The sequence below is a fragment of the Lampris incognitus genome, chromosome 8 (genome assembly GCF_029633865.1).
Source record: "Lampris incognitus isolate fLamInc1 chromosome 8, fLamInc1.hap2, whole genome shotgun sequence".
Lineage (NCBI taxonomy): Eukaryota > Metazoa > Chordata > Actinopteri > Lampriformes > Lampridae > Lampris > Lampris incognitus.
In genome coordinates this window covers 15877727-15897565 of record NC_079218.1, presented here as the reverse complement: position 1 = coordinate 15897565, position 19839 = coordinate 15877727, and the positions used below count along the sequence as shown (strand labels likewise).

General features: G+C 43.1%; 1 protein-coding gene across 1 annotated transcript in view; it reads left to right on the top strand.

Annotated features, from left to right (window-relative positions):
- The first annotated feature begins 378 nt into the window (after positions 1-378).
- Positions 379-19839, top strand: part of fgf11b (fibroblast growth factor 11b) — a 66151-nt gene continuing 46690 nt past the window's right edge. Inside the window, exon 1 of the mRNA XM_056284792.1 lies at positions 379-571. Within this exon, the coding sequence (XP_056140767.1) occupies positions 379-571 (193 nt within the window). The remainder of the gene's footprint in view (positions 572-19839) is intronic.

Sequence of the window (19839 nt, the reverse complement as noted above, 5' to 3'; positions counted from 1 at the left end):
AACATTTTTCGGAGGACAGTCATTCTAACCCGGCTCGTTGCCTTTTTAAAACGGAAAATGTGACCCTAGCACTCCTTACTTGCTCTGTGTGCTTAGTTAGTGTTGGTGTGTGTATTTTTTATTTTTTTCTTCTTGTCAAAGTGAGGTCTTCACATTGGACTGCAGGTGAACTCGCATCTTTTCCAAGTTTTTCCCTTTCCCGGGGAGCCTTGAAGCTAAACTCTTGTTCTTAAACCCGCCCGGAGGCCCAGCGCTCCCTGCGGGGGCTACTTTGTGAACCTCCGTCCCCACACTTGCGTTTTGTCAGAAAGCGTCCGAGCAGACAAGGGATAGTTGGGAAGGAAGATACCCCCCTCCCAAAGGTGAGAGGGGGGGAAGATGGCAGCTCTCGCCAGCTCTCTCATCAGACAGAAACGGGCGGTCAAGGACGACCAAGCCAACCGACCGGTAGCCAACAAGCGCAAACCCTGTCCGAAGAGCAACAAGTCCTTGTGCCAGAAACAGATCCTAGTCCTGATCTCCAAAGTACGACTATGTGGGGGTCGAAAAGGTCGAAACGAAAAAAGACCCGGTGAGTATCATCCTCTAGCTATTTTTTCCTCTGTGTTGAGATATAACATGAAATAAATGCTATATTTAAGTTACTAATACATATCAGAATTGGTGACATTTAAGTTCTTTTTTTTTTAATTTTCATTTAAAATCCTAAATTCTCCATTGCTCTTAACTCAAATTCATTTCAAAGCGACTTGTGAAAAAATTTGCAAAATGTAGTAGGTTTAGAGGGTTGTTGACCGTTAACATTTTGCATGTTTTGCTTCTCATCTGTCAAAAATACTTTAATTGAGACATATTGTGATGTAGGCAAAGCTGCTGATTTCCCAGTGTAAGCCCGCCGTCTTTTTGGGTTTTCGCTGGAGCAGCTGATGACATCAGTTCACCTGCCAGCTCTGTCCAAGCACATTTAGAAAGCAATGCATTATCACTGATTGGCTTGGCAGAGGGTAAGCTATAAATAAGATATTTGTGTTGCGAGATAAGAGACATTTAATAGCAACTTCAAATGACTGATAGAATTACTGGGTGTTGTAATTGGGCACTGACATTATGCTTAACATATACCAAGACCAAAAATCAAAGAAAATCACTGCAAAGACAAGGGGAAGAGCAGTTTCTATGGCTGTCATACTTGGGGGCGCTTTACCATCACAAACAATCTGTGTTTACCATTTGCCACAGAGAGAATACCCATCTCCTGCTACAGTACATCTTTGATAAAATGATCACAAGCTTGAGATGGCTGCTGCAGTCATTACTACTAGGATACACACAAAGCTGTCCATTACTTTTTGATGACTTTTCATGACTTCTATGGAGTATTTACAAGACCTAATTGTGATGTTTTCTCTTGAGGTATGATCTTTCCATGTTTTCTTCTCATATGTTAGATTGACAGCAAGGGTAATAAAGGTATTGGCAATGACAGTTGGTTTTTTGTTTTGTTCTACTGACATTGTAGTGAGGAACCTATGAAGCGAATGTTCATTTAAGTGCTGCCAGATTTGAGGGAAGCTTTGTATGTGCCTTTGAGGAGATTTCGAACCCATCTGAATGTGAAAGCCATTGTCTGATACAAGCCCTGCCCACCTGCATCAATCAGACGATGGATATTTTGATAAATCTGGCTGCAAAGCATGTGTGCAAAATGATATTTGACACGTACCTTTTGAGAAAGTCTAACCAGTAAGGCTTTGTATTTTGTTGCTCTGAAAGTTCAAAATGGCTGAATGCCCACATGGTAGTCTGTTGTTCAAGCGGCAACTTTTTTGAAACTTTTCACTTGTGACGTTTACTTTTAAACTGACTGTAACATCACGGACAGAAATGATCAGGGGTCAGTTCTTCAGAACAACCTTTGGATAAGAGCTGGAAAATGTGTCATCACAGGAACCCTAGTTGATCTTTCTTGCATTTAATAAAAAAAAACATTTATAATTAATGGATTTTTCATTGAATCAAAATTTGCTCAGGCCTGACAGTCTTCATAACCTACTTATTACTTTGGGGAAGAACAGATAAAAGCAGGAACCTTGGCTTGTACTTTGCACAATTTATTTTTTTATTCATCTCATCTAAATGTGTCCCCGTGGATGCTTGTAAAAATAGCCCTATTCTGGGAACGTTGTTTACATTTTTGCATAGGCTTTTTTTTTTTTTGGTCATTGTTTAGTATTCTTTTAGGATTGAAATGACACGCTGGATAGCAACCTTGAGCAGCCTGCTCCACTTTCTCCACTTTTACGCCAGTGAGAAATGTGCCTTGTGAGGCTTCTCAAGTTTGCAGGTGCAATAAAGATAAAACTCATATACACCAGTAATGAGTAAGTGTACACACAGAAGGTCAAGGGGTCGGTGTCCTGTTATAGCTAACACAGTTGAACTGTGGAGATAATCCTGGGTTTTAGGGAGATGGCTCACCCCTCAAAGCTTGCCCTTAACATCGGTAGCTCTGCAGTCACGACTTCACAGTCATCCACGTTCCTGGGAGCACCTCAGAGGACAGGAGCTGGGAGTAAAACATTGATTTCATTGGCGAAAAGGCTCAGAGGAAGTACTTTTTTCTGACAGCTGAAAAAAATTCTTCCTGATAGAAAATAAAATTCAATCAAACAAGTCCGCCCTCGCCCTCACCCTCTCCATAAAAGTCTAGTGCAACTTGTTAACCACAAGGGTCAGAGCCATAGAGAACAATGTACAGGGACGTCAGCGCGGTGTGGCAGTCTATTCCATTACCTACCAACACAGGGATCGCCGGTTCGAATCCCTGTGTTAACTCCGGCTTGGTCGGGCGTCCCTACAGACACAATTGGCCGTGTCTGCAGGTGGGAAGACAGATGTGGGTATGTATACTGGTTGCTGCACTAGCGCCTCCGGTCGGGGCGCCTGTTTGCGGGGAGGGGAACTGAGGGAATAGCGTGATCCTCCCACGTGCTACACCCCCCTGGTGAAACTCCTCAGGTGAAAAGAAGCGGCTGGGGACTCCACATGTATCGGAGGAGGCATGTGGTAGTCTGCAGCCCTCCCCGGATCAGCAGAGGGGGTGGAGCAGAAATCGGGACGGCTTGGAAAATAGGGTGATTGGCCAAGTACAATTGGGGAGAAAAAGAGGGGAAAAAAGCCACAAAGAGAAGAGAACAATGTGCTATCTTGTCAGAGAACCTTAATGTTCTCAATCTAGGGTATGCCAGAGCAAAATCATCACTGATTCCCCCCATTCTGGTCACTATATCTTCTGAACTTTTCCTTCAGAGAGGGGCTTCAGAGCCCCAAAACTACAACTATGCAAAAGAAATGCATCTTCCCCCAAGAGGCATCTCTGATCATATCTCCAGCTAAAATATATAACACATCTCTACTGTACCACAGTGGGAACAATCTCTATGAAGCTTCTTTTTGTGCTTTCAAATCAGAGCTCAGCACAATATTTTCAGTATGCTTTCTATCATTTGCATCCATAGCTTTCTTCCATTGTGTTCAAGAGACCTTCAAATCCGACATTTCTTTTATATTTCCCACATTTCTTTTTATTATTTCCTTATGTACTCTCATTCTTATTCTTATTTCTAAATAAATCAATTTGGTAACTTTAACGCTTAATGAGACCTATTTAAGAAGTCCACCCAGTCTAACTCCTTGTATGCCTCTACATGACCAATAAAACCGACTTTGACTATGATTCTGATTTTTTTTTTTGTGGGTGAAAGAACAACCTCTTACATAATCATTTTGCAGTATGCTGTTTTTCCCCTTATTCTGAATTATATGAGAACCGAGTATATTCAAATGATAACCAAGAAATGTTTTGCCCTCTCCGTGCAAATTAGCATATAAAGGAGTCTTAATTCAAATTTTGCATATTACAGAAATGTCCAAGCACAAATATTTCTTTCCAATATGGATGAATGAGGAAATACAGCAAACGCTGAGTTTTTATTTTTTCACTTGGAGCATTTTTTCCCCCTTGGAGAGCCGCATCTATTTGGAGTGAACGTGAGAAAGATAAGGGACAGGGCGGAGTGTGTGCATCGCCTTACGCTTAATGAGAGGATTTTAATTTCACTCTGTGCTGCTCCACTTATAGAGGTCTACTTTTAAAACAGCAGAAGGAATTAGACATTGCGGAGTTTCATCAAGTATAGCGAGTGTGGACTTTCCCGACCCGGTCATCCAGAATAGTTCTGATGGTCGAATAAGCTTTTAAAATATTTATAGCTTGAAAGTGCAAAAAAAAAAAAAAAATTCCGGGACCTTCTTCTGTTCTGTCTCTGTGCACTCTGTGACCCTGCAGAATCTGCGCTGCTGCATGCAGCAGATGCACAGACATGCATGCAGGACGATGAAAGCCGAGGGCAGAAGGGACGAATAAGGAGAGGATTTTAGGAAGTTGCAAGCAAAGCAAAAACACATTTTAGTCCTCAGTTTATCACTCGGCTACCTAAGGAAGTGAATTTGCTTTTACACTGATAATTCGAATTGCTAGTTGTGAATTAGGGTTTCTAAAAAGCCCCTACGACTGCGTCTATTGGACCAGCTTTTATGTCATCCCCCCCTTTTAATTTTTCTTTGGCTTGTCAGTTATGCTTTTACAGACATTTCAGTTTACGCTACTTTCTATTGCGAGCAACTTAATATCTCCCCCATGCACCCACAATTAGAAGATTTGCCAGCCGATAAGATCCATACTCCTCTCAGTTATCATTGAGCGTTCAGAAAAACTGGGAATCAATTTTGGGATTTTGCCAAATAATAATCTACCATAAAATGGCATATTTATAATCCAAACAACCTTCCTACTGGGTTAATGAACGAGTGTGTTTGGATAAAATACAATTCAATTCAACTGAAAACGTCTGTTAGGTTAGAAGAGATAGTGAAATAGATAAACCCACACCAGTACTGGCATCTCTCACCTGGGTTTCCTCTATTCTGCCCCCCTCTATGTACCTCCATAGAGGGGGGCACATAGAGGTCCATGTTTCTGCTCACCTAACTCAACAGAAATAAGATAAAAAGAATTACGAAAGCTGAGTGGACTGCGGCAGTGTTCCTAATGTTCTCAAATACCCTTCTAGAGGCAGTTGAACGGCCCCTCCGGGGTTGACCAAGACGACGACTATTTTCGTAGTTACATACGTTATTTCGATTTGCATGATAAAGAAACTGAAGCAGCATTTTCCTTTTATACGAGCATCGTGTATTCTTGTCAAGCGAGACCAAGCACTATTCCACCCAATTCTTTCACTGGCTTTAACATGCCGTCTCCTCTCGAGTGGAGATGTTAAAGATGAATCCAGAAAAACCCAACAAGCTTCCAAAAAAAAAAAAAAATTTTGTCAAAACATGTATCCGGTGCCTTTTTATTCTTGGAAAAACAAACATATTTAAACAAATTTCTTGTGTTCTCTGCACAGCGCAGGAAAACATCCCTGGGTTTAGGGTCCCTACTGTTTTTAATGAAAATTTTAAGTTGTTTACATAACAAAACCGTCTGCCAGATGTTCCCCTTAATTGTGCAGCTGTGTAAAGGAGCTGATTGTTGACATGAAAGAAAATACTCTGTGTTCACAACGCAAAGCCCATTCTCATTCTTACGGTTACACAATTATATAATCAGTCACATCGCCCATGCTTTCATCCGCCGTCTGAGCCACTGTAGAAGCCCCGTGTGTGCGTTAGCTGTTTGGAAAGTTTGTATAGATGATCCACATGTGTATTAATACTCACTTGGGTTTTGGTGTGTGAGGGTGTTTATGTGGGTTGTGTGTGTGTGTGTATGTGCAGAAAATGTATGTTTGCTTATTGTTTTCCTTTTTTTATGTGCACACTGTGTGCCTGCATGTGCCTTTATGCACACAAGTGTGTGTATGTATGGAGGGAAACTTGTGCAGATATTTACTAAAACGTGTTGCTGTTGGGACGGTGGTGCTCTGTGGTGACATTGGGGGAGGATGTTTCCTGTGCTCCTGCATTAAGTGCAGTCCCAGTGTCTCTGTGTATGTTGGGGTTTGTGTAAATGCATGCACCTGTATGCATTTATACATAGGCAACATATATGTGCATGCAACATGGTGTGTTCACATGGTGTGGTTGACTGTTTTGGGCTGTCCAAGTTTGTCAGAAGAATAAAAACCCTGGCAGAGTGTGGCGTGCAAGGCCCATTCACTGGGGTTCATTAGGCTAAGGGTTCATTTGAGGGTTAGGTTCAGAGTGTGGGTTTGAGCTAATATTAGCATTATTCATGTGCTGCTCAAGGTTTGGTTGAGAGAATGAATCGAATGTCCTCCTCATAAGTTAGGGCGTGTGTGTGTTTCGGTCTTCAGTCTCTATGTTGGAGGGTACACAAAAGCCAAAGTAATGCATGATCACAAGCAGCCTCACAGATGCTTAACTTCACAATGTGTGTTCATATCCCCTCATGTGCAACGGAGTCCCCGTGCCTTATTGCTTTGTAAAGGTCACAGTATTTGCAAAAGCAGTGCTGAATGACATCAATAACGGGGGGGAAATCAGTAAAATGGCTTATAGCTCTCACAGTGCACCTTAACCATGCAAACATTAACATGAACTGCAATGCACTCGCATATACATTGATCAGCCAAAACATTAAAACCACCTGCCTAATATTGTGGAGGTCCCCCTTGTCCCACCTGAACAGCTCTGACCCATCGAGACATGGACTCCACAAGATCTCTGAAGGTGTCCTCTGGTATCTGGCACCAAGACGTTAGCTGCAGGTCCTTTAAGTTCTGTAAGTTGTGAGGTGGAGCCTCCATGGAGTGGACTTGTTTTTCCAGCACATCCCACAGACATCCAATCAGATTAAGATCTGGGGAATTTGGAAGCCGAGGCAACACCTTGAACTCTTTGTCATGTTCCTCAGACCATTCCTGAACAATTTTACAGTGAGGCAGGGCGCATTATCCCGCTGAAAGAGGCCACTGCCATCAGGAATACCGCTACCATGAGGGGGTGTACTTGGTTTGGAACAATAGAATAGAATAGACTTTATTTGTCATTTGTATATACATACAATGAAATTCACTCTCTGCGTTTAACCCATCCTAGCTGTGTAGCTAGGAGCAGTGGGCAGCCGCAGTGGGCAGCCGCCGTGCAGCGCCCGGGGATATTTAGGTAGGTGGTAAGTGTCAAATTGAAATCCATATGAATGCCAGGACCTAAGGTTTCCCCGCAGAACATTGCCCAGAGCATCACACTGCCTCCGCTGGCTTGCCTTCTTCCCATAGTGCATCCTGGTGCCATCTCATCCCCAGGTAAACAACGCACACATACTCGGTTGTCCACATGATGTAAAAGAAAACATAATTCATCAGACCAGGCCACCTTCTTCCATTGCTCCATGGTCTAGTTCTGATGCTCACATGCCCACTGTAGGCACTTCTGACATTGGACAGGAGTGAGCATGAACACTCTGACTGGTCTGCAGCTGCACAGTCCCATACGCAGCAAGCCGTGATGCACTGTGTTGTGACACCTGTCTGTCATAGCCAGCATTAACTTTTTCAGCAACTTGAGTTACAGTAGCTCTTCTTTGGGATCAGACCAGACAGGCGAACCTTCGCTCCCCATGCCCATTAATGAGCCTTAGGCACCCATGACCCTGTCGCCGGTTCACCGGTTGTCCTTCCTTGGGGCCACTTTTGGTAGGGACTGACCACTACATACCGGGAACACCCCACAAGACCTGTCCTTTTGGAGATGCTCAGACCCAGCCATCTAGCCATCACAATTTATCCCTTATCAAAGTCACTCAGATTCCTATGCTTGCCCATTTTTCCTTCTTCCAAACCATCAAATTCAAGAACTGCCTGTGCACTTGAGTCCTAATATATCCCACCCCTTGACAGGTGCCATTGTAACAAAATAATCAGTGTTATTCACTTACCTGTCAGTGGTTTTAAAGTTTTGGCTGATCAGTGTATTTGCTCACTGTTTGGACCATTCCTTAGCTGAAGCTAAGCAGGGCTTTGCTGAGCAGAGAGCTAAGCATAGTTGTCTTTTGTCAGCTGTCACATTACCATCACACCACGAGCTATATTTACTACTGCCATAACACCGTGGGCCACTATATTATCAGGGATGGACATAAACCCAGCCGCTTACTTGTGGTTGACACAAAGCTTCTAATGCTCTACGAGAGCCCGTCAAACTGCAGTGTTGGCTTGATTTCATCATCATCGACATCAACCTCCACTTCTTTTTCCCACACTCATCCTGTACTGTTAATTTTAGGGAGGCTACCGGCCAATCTTATTAAAGTGCTATAGCCGACTGTCAGTGATCTGCAGTGTTGCCACCTTCTCAGATCAATACAGCTCATTAATGTATACTCATTAATCAATAATTACCCCTTTAGTTTTTTCAAGGTGGAATCTGACTTGAAGAGCAGGATATTGAACCGCCTGCTTCAAGCCTCCCCGTATCCCCTTTGTTACCTCCATCTAAGAGGAGCTAGCAAAGACTAAATGAGCACGCGTCCTTTTTTTCATGTGCATGTGTCCGTATACAGAAGCAAGGCAGTGTCCAATCTGGATCCTCAGTATTACACACCTACTGGTAGAAATAAGGACTATGTTAACTATTACACACGACTAAAAGAAATATGACATTAGAAAAACTATTTTAATGAATCAATTGTAACAGTTCAATGAATACCATATTTATACACCACCATGACAGTACTTGCACTATCAGGATGTTATAAAACTATCTATAATTCCCTAGAGTGATTTATGAATAGATATAAGCAGCTCTATGAGGCTTCGCACATATCTGAATATATACTCTCATTGTGGTTTATAAAAATGGGCATCATAGAACATGTTGCCAAATATTTTTATACATTCATTTATTCAAAATTTCCCATAAACATGGTTATTATTAGAGCCAGGGTTAATTTTCTCAAGCAGAAAGTGCAACGCAGAGCTGGAAGTTCATTATTGTAGCACTTTTCTTCGCAAGCTCAGAAATTACCAGCTATTATAAAGACTTGTACACCTGGTCCCATGATGAGCTGCTCACCAAAACAGAAACAACTCTAAAATTTGTAGTGGTAATATTATCATACAAATTTGCATGAGGAACCATAGCACTGCAGGCTGAGTATTTAGAATCAAACCATATGAAGGACTTGAAGATGAAACACCTACTGGCAGTCTGCATGCAAATACAGTCATACGGGGCTTAGCGCAGCCCCAGACACTCTCTGGCATGGAGTGGGCTGTTTGGCATGGAAGTGCACTGTAGTATGTTGTGGGAGTAAGCGTCAAAAGGGGCCAGTCGACAATTGGTTCACAAAAGTAGACTTCAGCCGGCAAGCGGTGGACCAGGTTACAAGGAGACTTCCAGCAGAGGATAGCTTTAAGCTGACCGCAAAAGATCAGGGCTCTAAACTTGCTTACTTGGCAACACTTGATCAGACAGTGCAGTGTTAGGTAGCTTCTCATCAGAACTTTACTGACTGCGACAGGGGTCAGACGGAGAGAGAGGGAGATAGAGAGGGAGAGAGACAGAAAAAGAGAACAGAGAGAGAGAGGAGTCTGAGGAGGTAAGCGTAGGCAAACAAAGGTGGCAGTGAGTTTATTAATGGATGCAAGAGCAAAGCGTGTCAGGGGGAGGAGGCGGTTGTGGAAGTTGGAGGTGGACATATAGATAAATAGGTAATCAGAAAAGGAGGGAAATATAGAAAAAGAGATGGCTGTGGAGATCAAGCGGTGGGTGGGTGGCATCGGAAAGAGCTGTGAATCAGCCTGTCAAGGAAAGCACATGGGGAAGAAGGTGAGATTATAGCCATGGGTTCAGACATCCAGAGAGAACTGTCACTACTAACAAAATCATTTCAGTTGTAGCTTTCCAAAGACAAATGTCCTTATGGAATGCAGCATGCCTTTAATTAAATCTACGACTACATATTTAACCATTCACCAGTATTTTTAATGCATTTGTGTCACTTTAATTAGCTTGAATCGAAGTGTAATGGTATGCCATAGCACCAACTGGTGCACAACTGGAAGGATATCTGCAATGCTAGCTTGAAAAATTTTACTTCCCCTTTGTCCCCTTTCACCGTGAGCGACTCAAATCACTTTTATGTTCAAGCTGTGAACATAAACAGGCCTTGTTTCATCGGAGAGCACTCAACATCTGTCAGCGAGCTGCGTCAAAGGGACCAGGATGCAGCTGTTTTCATGCAGCACATATGAAAAGGGTTCACACCCTTTCTTAAACGGCTTGATGAAGGGAGTTTTCTAGATGCACATATCAGATAAACCACAGTTAAACAACAAAGTTTTGACTTGTCTCTAAGGATTTTTTTGCTTGACTTTAAAGAAGAAAAAAATGAAATTGAGGGATTATTTACTTTGTTATTTATATATTATGAGGGTTTATCTGACTCTATGTCTCCAAGAGCCACGAGCCCCTTAGTCACTCAGCAGATGAAGAACATGGAGAAGAGGGTATTGATGTCTTAGGGATTTATTCCAAAAATAGCATTTGTGTTATTGCAGTCACAGATCTTGGAGTTAGCTTGTGAGGAGGCTGTGTCATGAAGAAAGGGTGTTGAGGATGGGGGGGAAAGGTGGAGGGTAGACGTAGTGGACAACTCTTCGGTTTTCTCCCGTCCTGAATATGACTGAACCTGACTGAATTTGATTAAACCTGATGTGGGCAGATGGAGTTTAACTTCTAAGAAAACACCGGCAGTGAGGACCTAAGACACCTACAGATTTAATGGTGAAAATAAGGGGAAAGGGGGAAGTAGTGAGAGTGAGGTTGACTCAGGTGGAGATGGTGAAAAGGAATCATGAGAGAAAAGTTTATTCATAATCTATGGGAAACGGCTTAAAAATTTGCACTTTTTTACTTTTTGTGCAGATTAAACAAGTGAGATGTACTACATATGCATCCATGTGTGTGTTTCCTTATATCCTTACATGCAACTGTGTGCAAACTGAGCAAGTGTGAGGCTAGTATTGACTTTGTGTGAGCCGTACTTTATCCAAGCCAATGTTTAGTTGAACTCTACAACAGTCCCCCAACACCAATGTCGTACTGCTCCCCGGCATTACTGCTGGTGGGTTTCTGCGCCTTTGTGGCAAAACAAACCCATTGCAAAGTACATAAGGACTCATTTAAGGTTGTTTCAGCAAACGTTCACCCAGTTCAGTGAGCAAGTTCAGGCTCAGAACTATGCTCTGTTCATCACGGTGCTGCCGCTGCTGCTGCTGCTGAGCTTGGTTGGTTTTATTGTGTGATCATCACACAACCGGGCCGAGGTCTGCACCTGTGTGGGAGCGTTCGAAACAGCGTTCACATTGGGTTTTTTCACGCATTTATCGACACACTAAACATACTTTAAATGCTTCTCAAGGGTTCATGGGAAAGACGACGCGGTCGCGGGTCCTGGGGAGCTACTTTGATGAGGTTTGGGTGGGGTGGGGTGGGGGGGGGCGTGTTTATGATGTTCTTTCACTTGGTTTGTCTTCTATACTTCTTCACCCGCCTTTACACCTTATTCTACTATCTGTAAGCTGTTTAAAAGCATAAAGCATATCAAGTAGGCAGAGGATTTATACCCGGTGACAGGAAGACACAAATGGTGGTCCTATTATAACATGATGTATGTAGCTAGTGCAGTGAAACACTGGTACCCAGCACCACATCATGTCCTTTGTCCCGCACTCCTCTGATGATGGCTCTGTTAATAATCTTCCCTGACATGTATCTGTCATAATGCCAGTAAAGCAAATATTAAATGTGTGAGTATTTCATGCGTGTCAGGCAATCTGCTGGGCTCCTATTTGCTTCTGTGCTTGTTTGATATGCTCTTGTCAGTCATTAATGAGCAGGGATAATTCTGTCTCGACTGACTGGTCTGCCATGGATGTCACCGGGACCTCAATGACCTTTAATTGAAAGCAGGAGAGTCGTGTTGAATCTGCAGATGAACCCACTTTCCGCCTCACTGGTGCTCACACCGCTCATTTTACCCTTTCTTCATCGCTCTCCTCCTCCCCGTGTTCCGCTCTCGCTGATAAACCGCCCTTCCTTTCTGATCGTCCTTTCTCCTTTACACTCCCCTTGTTGTATCTCTCTGATCGCTCTTTGCTTTATTATCCTCCTTTTCTCTCACTCCTGTCCGTCCTGTCGATAACTTCTCCCTCTGTTCAACCCCGGACAAATTCAGGCCATCCCTCAGCCTTGGTGCGGTGTTGTTAACGGGCTTTCTTCCTTTCACTTCCATCTTTTACTACCCCCCCTCTTTTCCTGCCATCTCCCACCGTCTGCTCGTGAGGTTGATAATTACTAGCAACACTCCAGAGCTTATGGCCCAGTTTAGAGAGGGAAAAAAAGAAACCCTGTTCTCTTTTTATTAGAGGCAGAATCAAACACTACTCATGAGACAGACTGCTACCCCTCTTTTACACACAAACACACTCACAAACTGGTTTAAAATTGGGAGGATGGAGCGAGAAGAGTTTAAAAGTGAAAGGGAGCATCGATGAGAGGGGAGGGGGAAAACAATGGAGTCCTTAAAATAAAAGCCAAGGAAAACCCCCGTAGCTTGGTTTAGCTTCGGTCGGAGCAGAGTGAGAAATGCCCTTGGATGCTCAGTCAAGCAGCCCCCCCTCCCAGTAATTACCTCCAACCTTATCGAGTGGGGCTCAGGGACAGCAAATATTGCAAGCCACAGAACAGCTCGCAGTGAGCTAAAGACCAACAAATCATACACAGATAAACACATTAGCATAATGATAACCTACACAGTGCAGTACGCTACACGGATATCAGACAAACCGCCACTGCTGCTTCTTTTTCTGAGGCCGTTACATCACAGAAAGCGTCCTTGATGTTGCTTACATCTCGTGGAGTATTTATCTAGGTTTTTAGTGTGAGTTGACCTCATTTGGTGAGATCACATAGCAGGTAGCTAGCTAGCTGTGTGTAAGCTGTGCGTTTGCTCGGGTCCCTCAGGGGACTTTTACTCCCCCCCCTCCCCCCAGGTGATTAAAGCTCATACTAACTGATGAGGGGCCCTCCCTGCGTGGAGCACAGAGGGGCTGATCAGTGGATAAAAGGCTACTCTGTAATAAAGCATCCAAAACTGTACCTATTCTTTATGACCGTGTCTTCTTATGAAAGCAAGTTGTATCGTTTTATTACCTTTGCATCTTAGGGCTGTTTGGTTCACACGTTTGACCTCCCCGTCACGTTAACCACGGGGAAACTGGTCTCTCACGTGGGATGCAGGAGTGTGGACGCACTAACTTTAGATTGGCGACACTGAGCATTGGTATTAGTGATGCACACAAGTGTCCTTGGGATGCACTCAAAGGAGTTTGAATTTTGGCACAGACAAATGTCCCCTAAACAGCATTGAGGGGTAAGTTCATCCATTTCCACATACTCAATGTTCGTGATAACAAGTGAGGTTTAAGTGATAATAGTGGCTTCATTGAGCCCTTTGTTGATCCTCAATAGCTTTATCGGTAATGACATTCTGTCTGCTCCTTATAACTTAATTTCCTGTCATTGTCTCGACAGAAACTTTGAAGTGAAATTGACTCACTCTTCACCTCTCCCAGTGCCTTCAACATCCTTCAAAAAAAAAAACTTCCAGAGATTTCATCAGTCTGTTATGTATCGTTACAAAAATAATATTGTCTTTCTTGTGTCGAGACACACTCGGAGTTGGGCCTGTTGACAAGTCACCGTATTTCAGAACATGCTGACAACACCTGTTTAGTGATGTACATAAACAGACACGGAGCTCTGTTTGACCCACTCTCTGCTGACCTGGATCAGCAAATGTTCTTTGTCACTCGAGGCCACACATATCCCAGGAGTTGAATGTAGGGCGTGGACCTCCTTTCTAGAGGAAATCCCCAGGACAATTGTGACTTCAGCAATGTTGGTAGCCTATGATATATATATTTATATATATATATATATATATATATATAATATAGATATATGAAAAAAACTTTAAATACATAGCAGTTTCGAGTGTCACGCACTCATCAGCTGCTAATTCAGTTCATTTGTTGGGCACTTTTATCAACGCCATTGATGGTTTCCAGAAAAAAAAAAAAATGTTTGCTGATTGACCATGATGTCAGAAGTAAATAAAATGAAGCTTGCTGCCTTTGTGGCTGTAGGCTTACCTGCATGACATCACCACCTGCTGAATCCTCAGTAAAGATTTAATGACTTTTTTACTTTTATACTGTGTGCGGTTTCATCATGCCACAGCAACCGATGGCAGCTGTAGAGCAAAGGTCTGAATTTTGGGGGAAATAAGTTCAATAAAAGATTCATTTATGTTGTGTACACACTGTAGTATAGGTTGTTATGCGGTTTTGAGGTGGGGTGTGTGTGTGTGTGCATGCGTTGTGAGAATGTCTGGCAGAGGTTAGTAAAAAGAACAGGAAAAAACCCATTTCCGTGTCGACTGGATTATTTCTTGTTGATTAAACATAATAGCTTAAATCATAGATTATCGAATTTGGATGTTTTAGCAGCTCAGAGCCGGTTCCAAAACAGAACCAGCTATTGAACCCCAACCCTACGTAGATACACTGATGAGCCAAAACATTATGACCACTCACAAAAGAACGATTAACATTGATCATGTCCAAACAAGGGCACATGTCAAGGTCAGGCTAGATTAGATGGTAAGCTAATAATCAGTTCTCGTAGTCAACGTGTGGGATGCAGGAGAAATGGGCAGGAGTAAAGACCTCAGCGACTTTGACAAGCCAGGGCCAAATTGTTATGGCCAGACCACTGGGTCAGAGCACCTCTGAAACGGCAGGGCTTGTGTGGTGCTCCCGGTCAGCAGTGGTGAGTACCTACTGACAATGGTCCGAGGAGGGACAAATCAAGAACCGGCGACAGGGTTTTGTGTGCCCAAGGGTATCCCATCTGGTTCGAACCAACAGAAGGTCCACTGTGGCACGTCACAGAGCATTTTAATGACAGTTACGGGATTAATGTGTCACAACACAGTGCATCGCACCCTGCTGCTTATGGGGCTGCATAGCCGCACACCAGTCAAAGTGCCCATGATGGCGCCTGTCCATCGCCGAAAGTGCCGACATTGGGCACGTGAGAGTCGGAACTGGACCTTGAAGCAGTGGAAGAAGGTGGCCTGGTCTGATCAGTTCCATTTTCTTTTACATCACATGGATGTCTGTGTACATGTGCGCCGTTTCCCTGGGGAAGTGATGGTATCAGGATGCACAAGACAACAAGCCAGTGGCGGGAGTGTGATGCTCTGAGCAATGTTCATTTGGGAATCCCTTGGTTCATCCATTACTGTGGACGTCAAATTGACACGTGCCACCTACCTTAACATTGTTGTGGACCAGGTACACCCCTTCATGGCAACAGTATACCCTGATGGCAGTGGCCTCTTTCAGCAGGATAATGTGCCCTGCCACACTGCACATATTGTTTGGGAATGGTTTGAGGAACATGATGAAATATTCAAGGTGTTGGCCTGGCCTCCAAATTCTCCAGATCTCAATGTGATTGAGACAAGTCTGAACCGTGGCGGCTCCGCCTCGCAACTTACAAGATCTACTGCTAATGTTTTGGTGTCAGACACCACAGTACATCTTCAGGGGACTTGTATGGCGTGGCATGGCTCAGGAGGTAGATCTAGTAATCAGAGGGTTCCTGGTTCGAGCCCCAGCTCCTCCAGAGAGTGTGTCAATGTGTCCCTGAGCATGTGTCCTGATGAGCAGGTTGGCACCTTGCATGGCAGCCTCCGCCATCAGTGTATGAATGTGCATGTGAATGGGTGAATGTGAGGTGTACATCGTAAAAGCGCTTTGAATGTTCAGTAGACTAGAAAAGCGCTATATAAATGCAGTCCATTTACCATTACCATTTGTAGAGTCCATGCCTCGGTGGGTCGGCGCTGTGAAGGACCAACAGCATATTGGGCAGGTGTTCATAATGTTTTGGCTCATCAGTGTATTTGCATGTATGTGCATGCATTGTGTTTGTATCTTGCTTGGATACCGTGCCATACCCAATGTTACGCTGCATACTTGTGTACAATCTTTTTCACAGAATATATTCAAATTTTGTGCATTGCACCACTATTCTTACTGTGACGACATGATGTGCGTCAAGGCTTGTATTGTAGACATTCTTACATCTAGGTGCTTTTGGATTAATTCCCTTTTCAAAGCGTACTCGTCTGCCAAATCAGTGTGCCACTGGGATGCTGATGGCAAAACACGAGGGGTCCACAACATGGCTCTGCATTTTATATGAAGTGCAAAAGGGAGCTGTTCCCTTATGGGATCCTGTGTTGGTCTCGTGACCATTATATGATGTCTCATTTGAAACATTTGATGCACTGGGCCAGGAAACACTGCCCCATAAAGCTGCGATGCTTTTTACCCCTGCTCAAAGTGAAGGTGATCTTCATGTACTGTTGGTTCAGTCCATGTGCCATATAATTTGCTGCGGATAGTTCTTTGAGGTCACTTTATGACCTCATATATGTCAAACATGCTCTAATACACACCTAAGGTGTTACACACTGCCCATGAGTCGCTGTCCTTCAATCCTAACAACTTATCATCTTTACTGTTTACCCCTTAGGGAGTATTTGTTCACCCCTTGTGGTTTATGCACCGTCATGATATAGACACAGGGTTTCTGCTCACATAACCAGCATTTGCTCCACTGAGGTGTCCACTATTACAGGGGCAATATGTAAGTAAAGCACAAATTGAATTGCTTGTTTGTAACCACGCCACTACACCTTGGGTATGAACCCTTGCTCTTGCCGAGTTCAGCTTTTACCTAACTATTTACCAGTGTTATACAACAATCGAAGAAAATGAGCTTATCCTCCATCCAATCTCGATGTAAAGCAAATATTCAGTCCGCAAATTCACTTAATTTGAGAGGTAGCATGTCTCTACTGAATGATACACTCCAGCCAACCGTGCTCTTTTTTTTAATACATCAGCTTTAAAAAGTATAATTAGTTTATCATTATTATTGACATGGCCACGTTATTTAACATTTTTGAGATTTTTGGACTCCCTTTCTTTGCTTAGCATTCAGCATTTCGAAATGTGTGAAGTCTTTCTATATCCATTTGTGAGAGAAAGGAAACAATTGTGCATCCACAGCACCGGCTCTCTGTAGTTACATTGTCCTACCTTTCATCCCTTCAGGAAATGGGGATTATAGTAACAATGTGTGTGTGTGTGTGTGTGTGTGTGTGTGTGTGTGTGTGTGTGTGTGTGTGTGTGTGTGTGTGTGTGTGTGTGTGTGTGTGTGTGTGTGTGTGTGTGTGTGTGTGTGCCTGTGTTGCGGTATCCATTTTGCTTCGTGTTAGAATGAGAATGGGCCCGTCAGTAGAACATCAGTGTATTCACACCAATTTAATTTACAGTAAATTTTACCTCATTTCATAGTCAAAGATAGAAAACACTGCATGTATTGAGCATGTACTTGTACTAAACACTATAGATGTACATGCAGACATTGGCTTGTATGTACGGATGCGTGACAGCAATAGAGTGGTTTAGGTATGATGTTTATGTTCATTTATCGGCCAATCCAAAAGTTAGCTCTGCCATGGGTTTCTACTACTTTCACTACTACTACTTTTTCAACTGTTGCTAAAGTTACTGCCAAATATTAAAATGATAATTTAATAAAATTTGAATAGTGTAGTCCCCATGTGGGTTTACGACAGGGTGGACCCCAGAAAGTATTTTATAAAGTATTACAACATCTTCATATTATCTAAATGCTTTGACCTCAGGCCCTGCAGGCCTTGATGAAGACCTTCATAACAGCCTTCGGGTATGGCCTTGTGATGGTCTGGCAGCCTGTCCAGGGTGTCTCCCCGCCTGCTGCCCAAAGACTGCTGGGATAGGCTCCAGCATCCCTGCGACCCTGAGAGCAGGATAAGCGGTTTGGATAATGCTGCTCTTGGGGTCACGGGATGCTAGAGCCTATCTCAGCAGTCATTGGGCGTCAGGTGGGGAGACACTCTGGACAGGCTGCCAGACCATCACACAGGGCTGACCTACACACACACACACACACACACACACACACACACACACAAACACACATTCATACCTAGGGACAATTTAGTATGGCCGATTCACCTGACCCACGTGTCTTGACTGTAGGGTCATCCACACAGAGGATGACCCGGGACGATCGGCTTTGATTCTAGACTTTGGAAGTGGATTCGCATATGAAAGACTACATCACTGAATGTTGGAAGGTGAAAGCTCTGTTAAAAGTTACCTCAGCAGCGGTCAAGGCATACATCGCTATAAAACTAAAAATTCACTAAAATCAACGAAAGGATTTTTATGATGTCTTGTTTTACAGCCATTGAATTAATTTACAATCTGAATATCATCATCATGAATCTGGGAGCAAAGGGAAGACAGCCAAAATAGAAGTAGCAATAACACATTTCTCATTTTCAGTTTACACCTCAGTTGTACACTAAATTAGTAGGAAACTAGAAAGAGCTTGATGGCTGAGGCAAGTCAATACGAGACGAAGCAAAGACATGAACGACTTACTCTGAGAGAGGTGGAGACGGCAGTGACCCACATTTACAGACACTTCTCATGTGAATGAAACTAAACTGAAAGACATTTCAAGACCCAAATCCCTTATTTGAGACTGGAATCCAGAATGACTCACACATTTTTAGGGGCTGTTTTGCGAGAATTATCACTGATCTTAAAAGTTGCATTTGTTACCAAATACAAAAAAACTCAAATTCCCACTAAACTGATGACAACTTAAAAATATCAGCTAACATCTTCAATGCATTGTTATAGAATATCAAGGCAACCTGTATTATTTGGTATAATGGGAAAAAACACAATCGTGTATGATCATCATGGCTCAGCTAATACTGACGACTGTATCAGTGCCTATTCATCCGATCAGTATGTTGTATTATTATTATCAAAATGAAACTTAAAACTTTCGAAGTTCTCAAGAAGCCGCCTCATTTATTTCAAATAACACCAAATTGGGGCTGTTGTTGGTCAAACAAAACTCACTGGTCGAAAAACAGCACAAGCGGCACTTACTGACACACACTTTGCAACTTTATAAGCCAATCCCACTCCTTCCCAGAGATTTTCTGTTACACTATTCAGTCCTGGAAAGCAATTTCCAAGAGGAATTCACTTGAGCTGCCATTCAGTAGGGATACATTACCCAGTGTCAAATGAAGACACATCTACAGCTGAACATGGTTATTCCTCTTCTGTGTCCAACTTTATGCAATGGGCTGGGTTTTTTTCTTCTTCTTCCAAGTACAGTTATCTATCTATCTATCTAGCTAGCTGGTGTATTTATCATTCAGGCCATTACTGTTCCAAAATGAAAAATGTGCTTCACTGTTTCATAGTTTTGTATTCGGCTGGTAAAAGTCCATAAGAGCTCTTCTGGCCATAATAACCATCTATAGATCCCTAATGTGTCAGCAGTGGTGCACAAGGGCTTTGGTTTTGGTTTGGAGACTCAGGGCCATATAAGCGAGCATACTTTCAGACATACTTTCAGACCCTAAGTTGCAATTTATGGGTATGCTGGCCTTTCAACATCAGATGTTCAGGCTAGAGCACGTGCTAGTGAGTGAAGCATCAATTTTAGAGCCCCTAATGCAACTATGGGTGTTTTGATTTGCCCCATATTGCATGGGCTTTCTATTGAATTCCTGCCTAAATGTGCTGTTTCTAC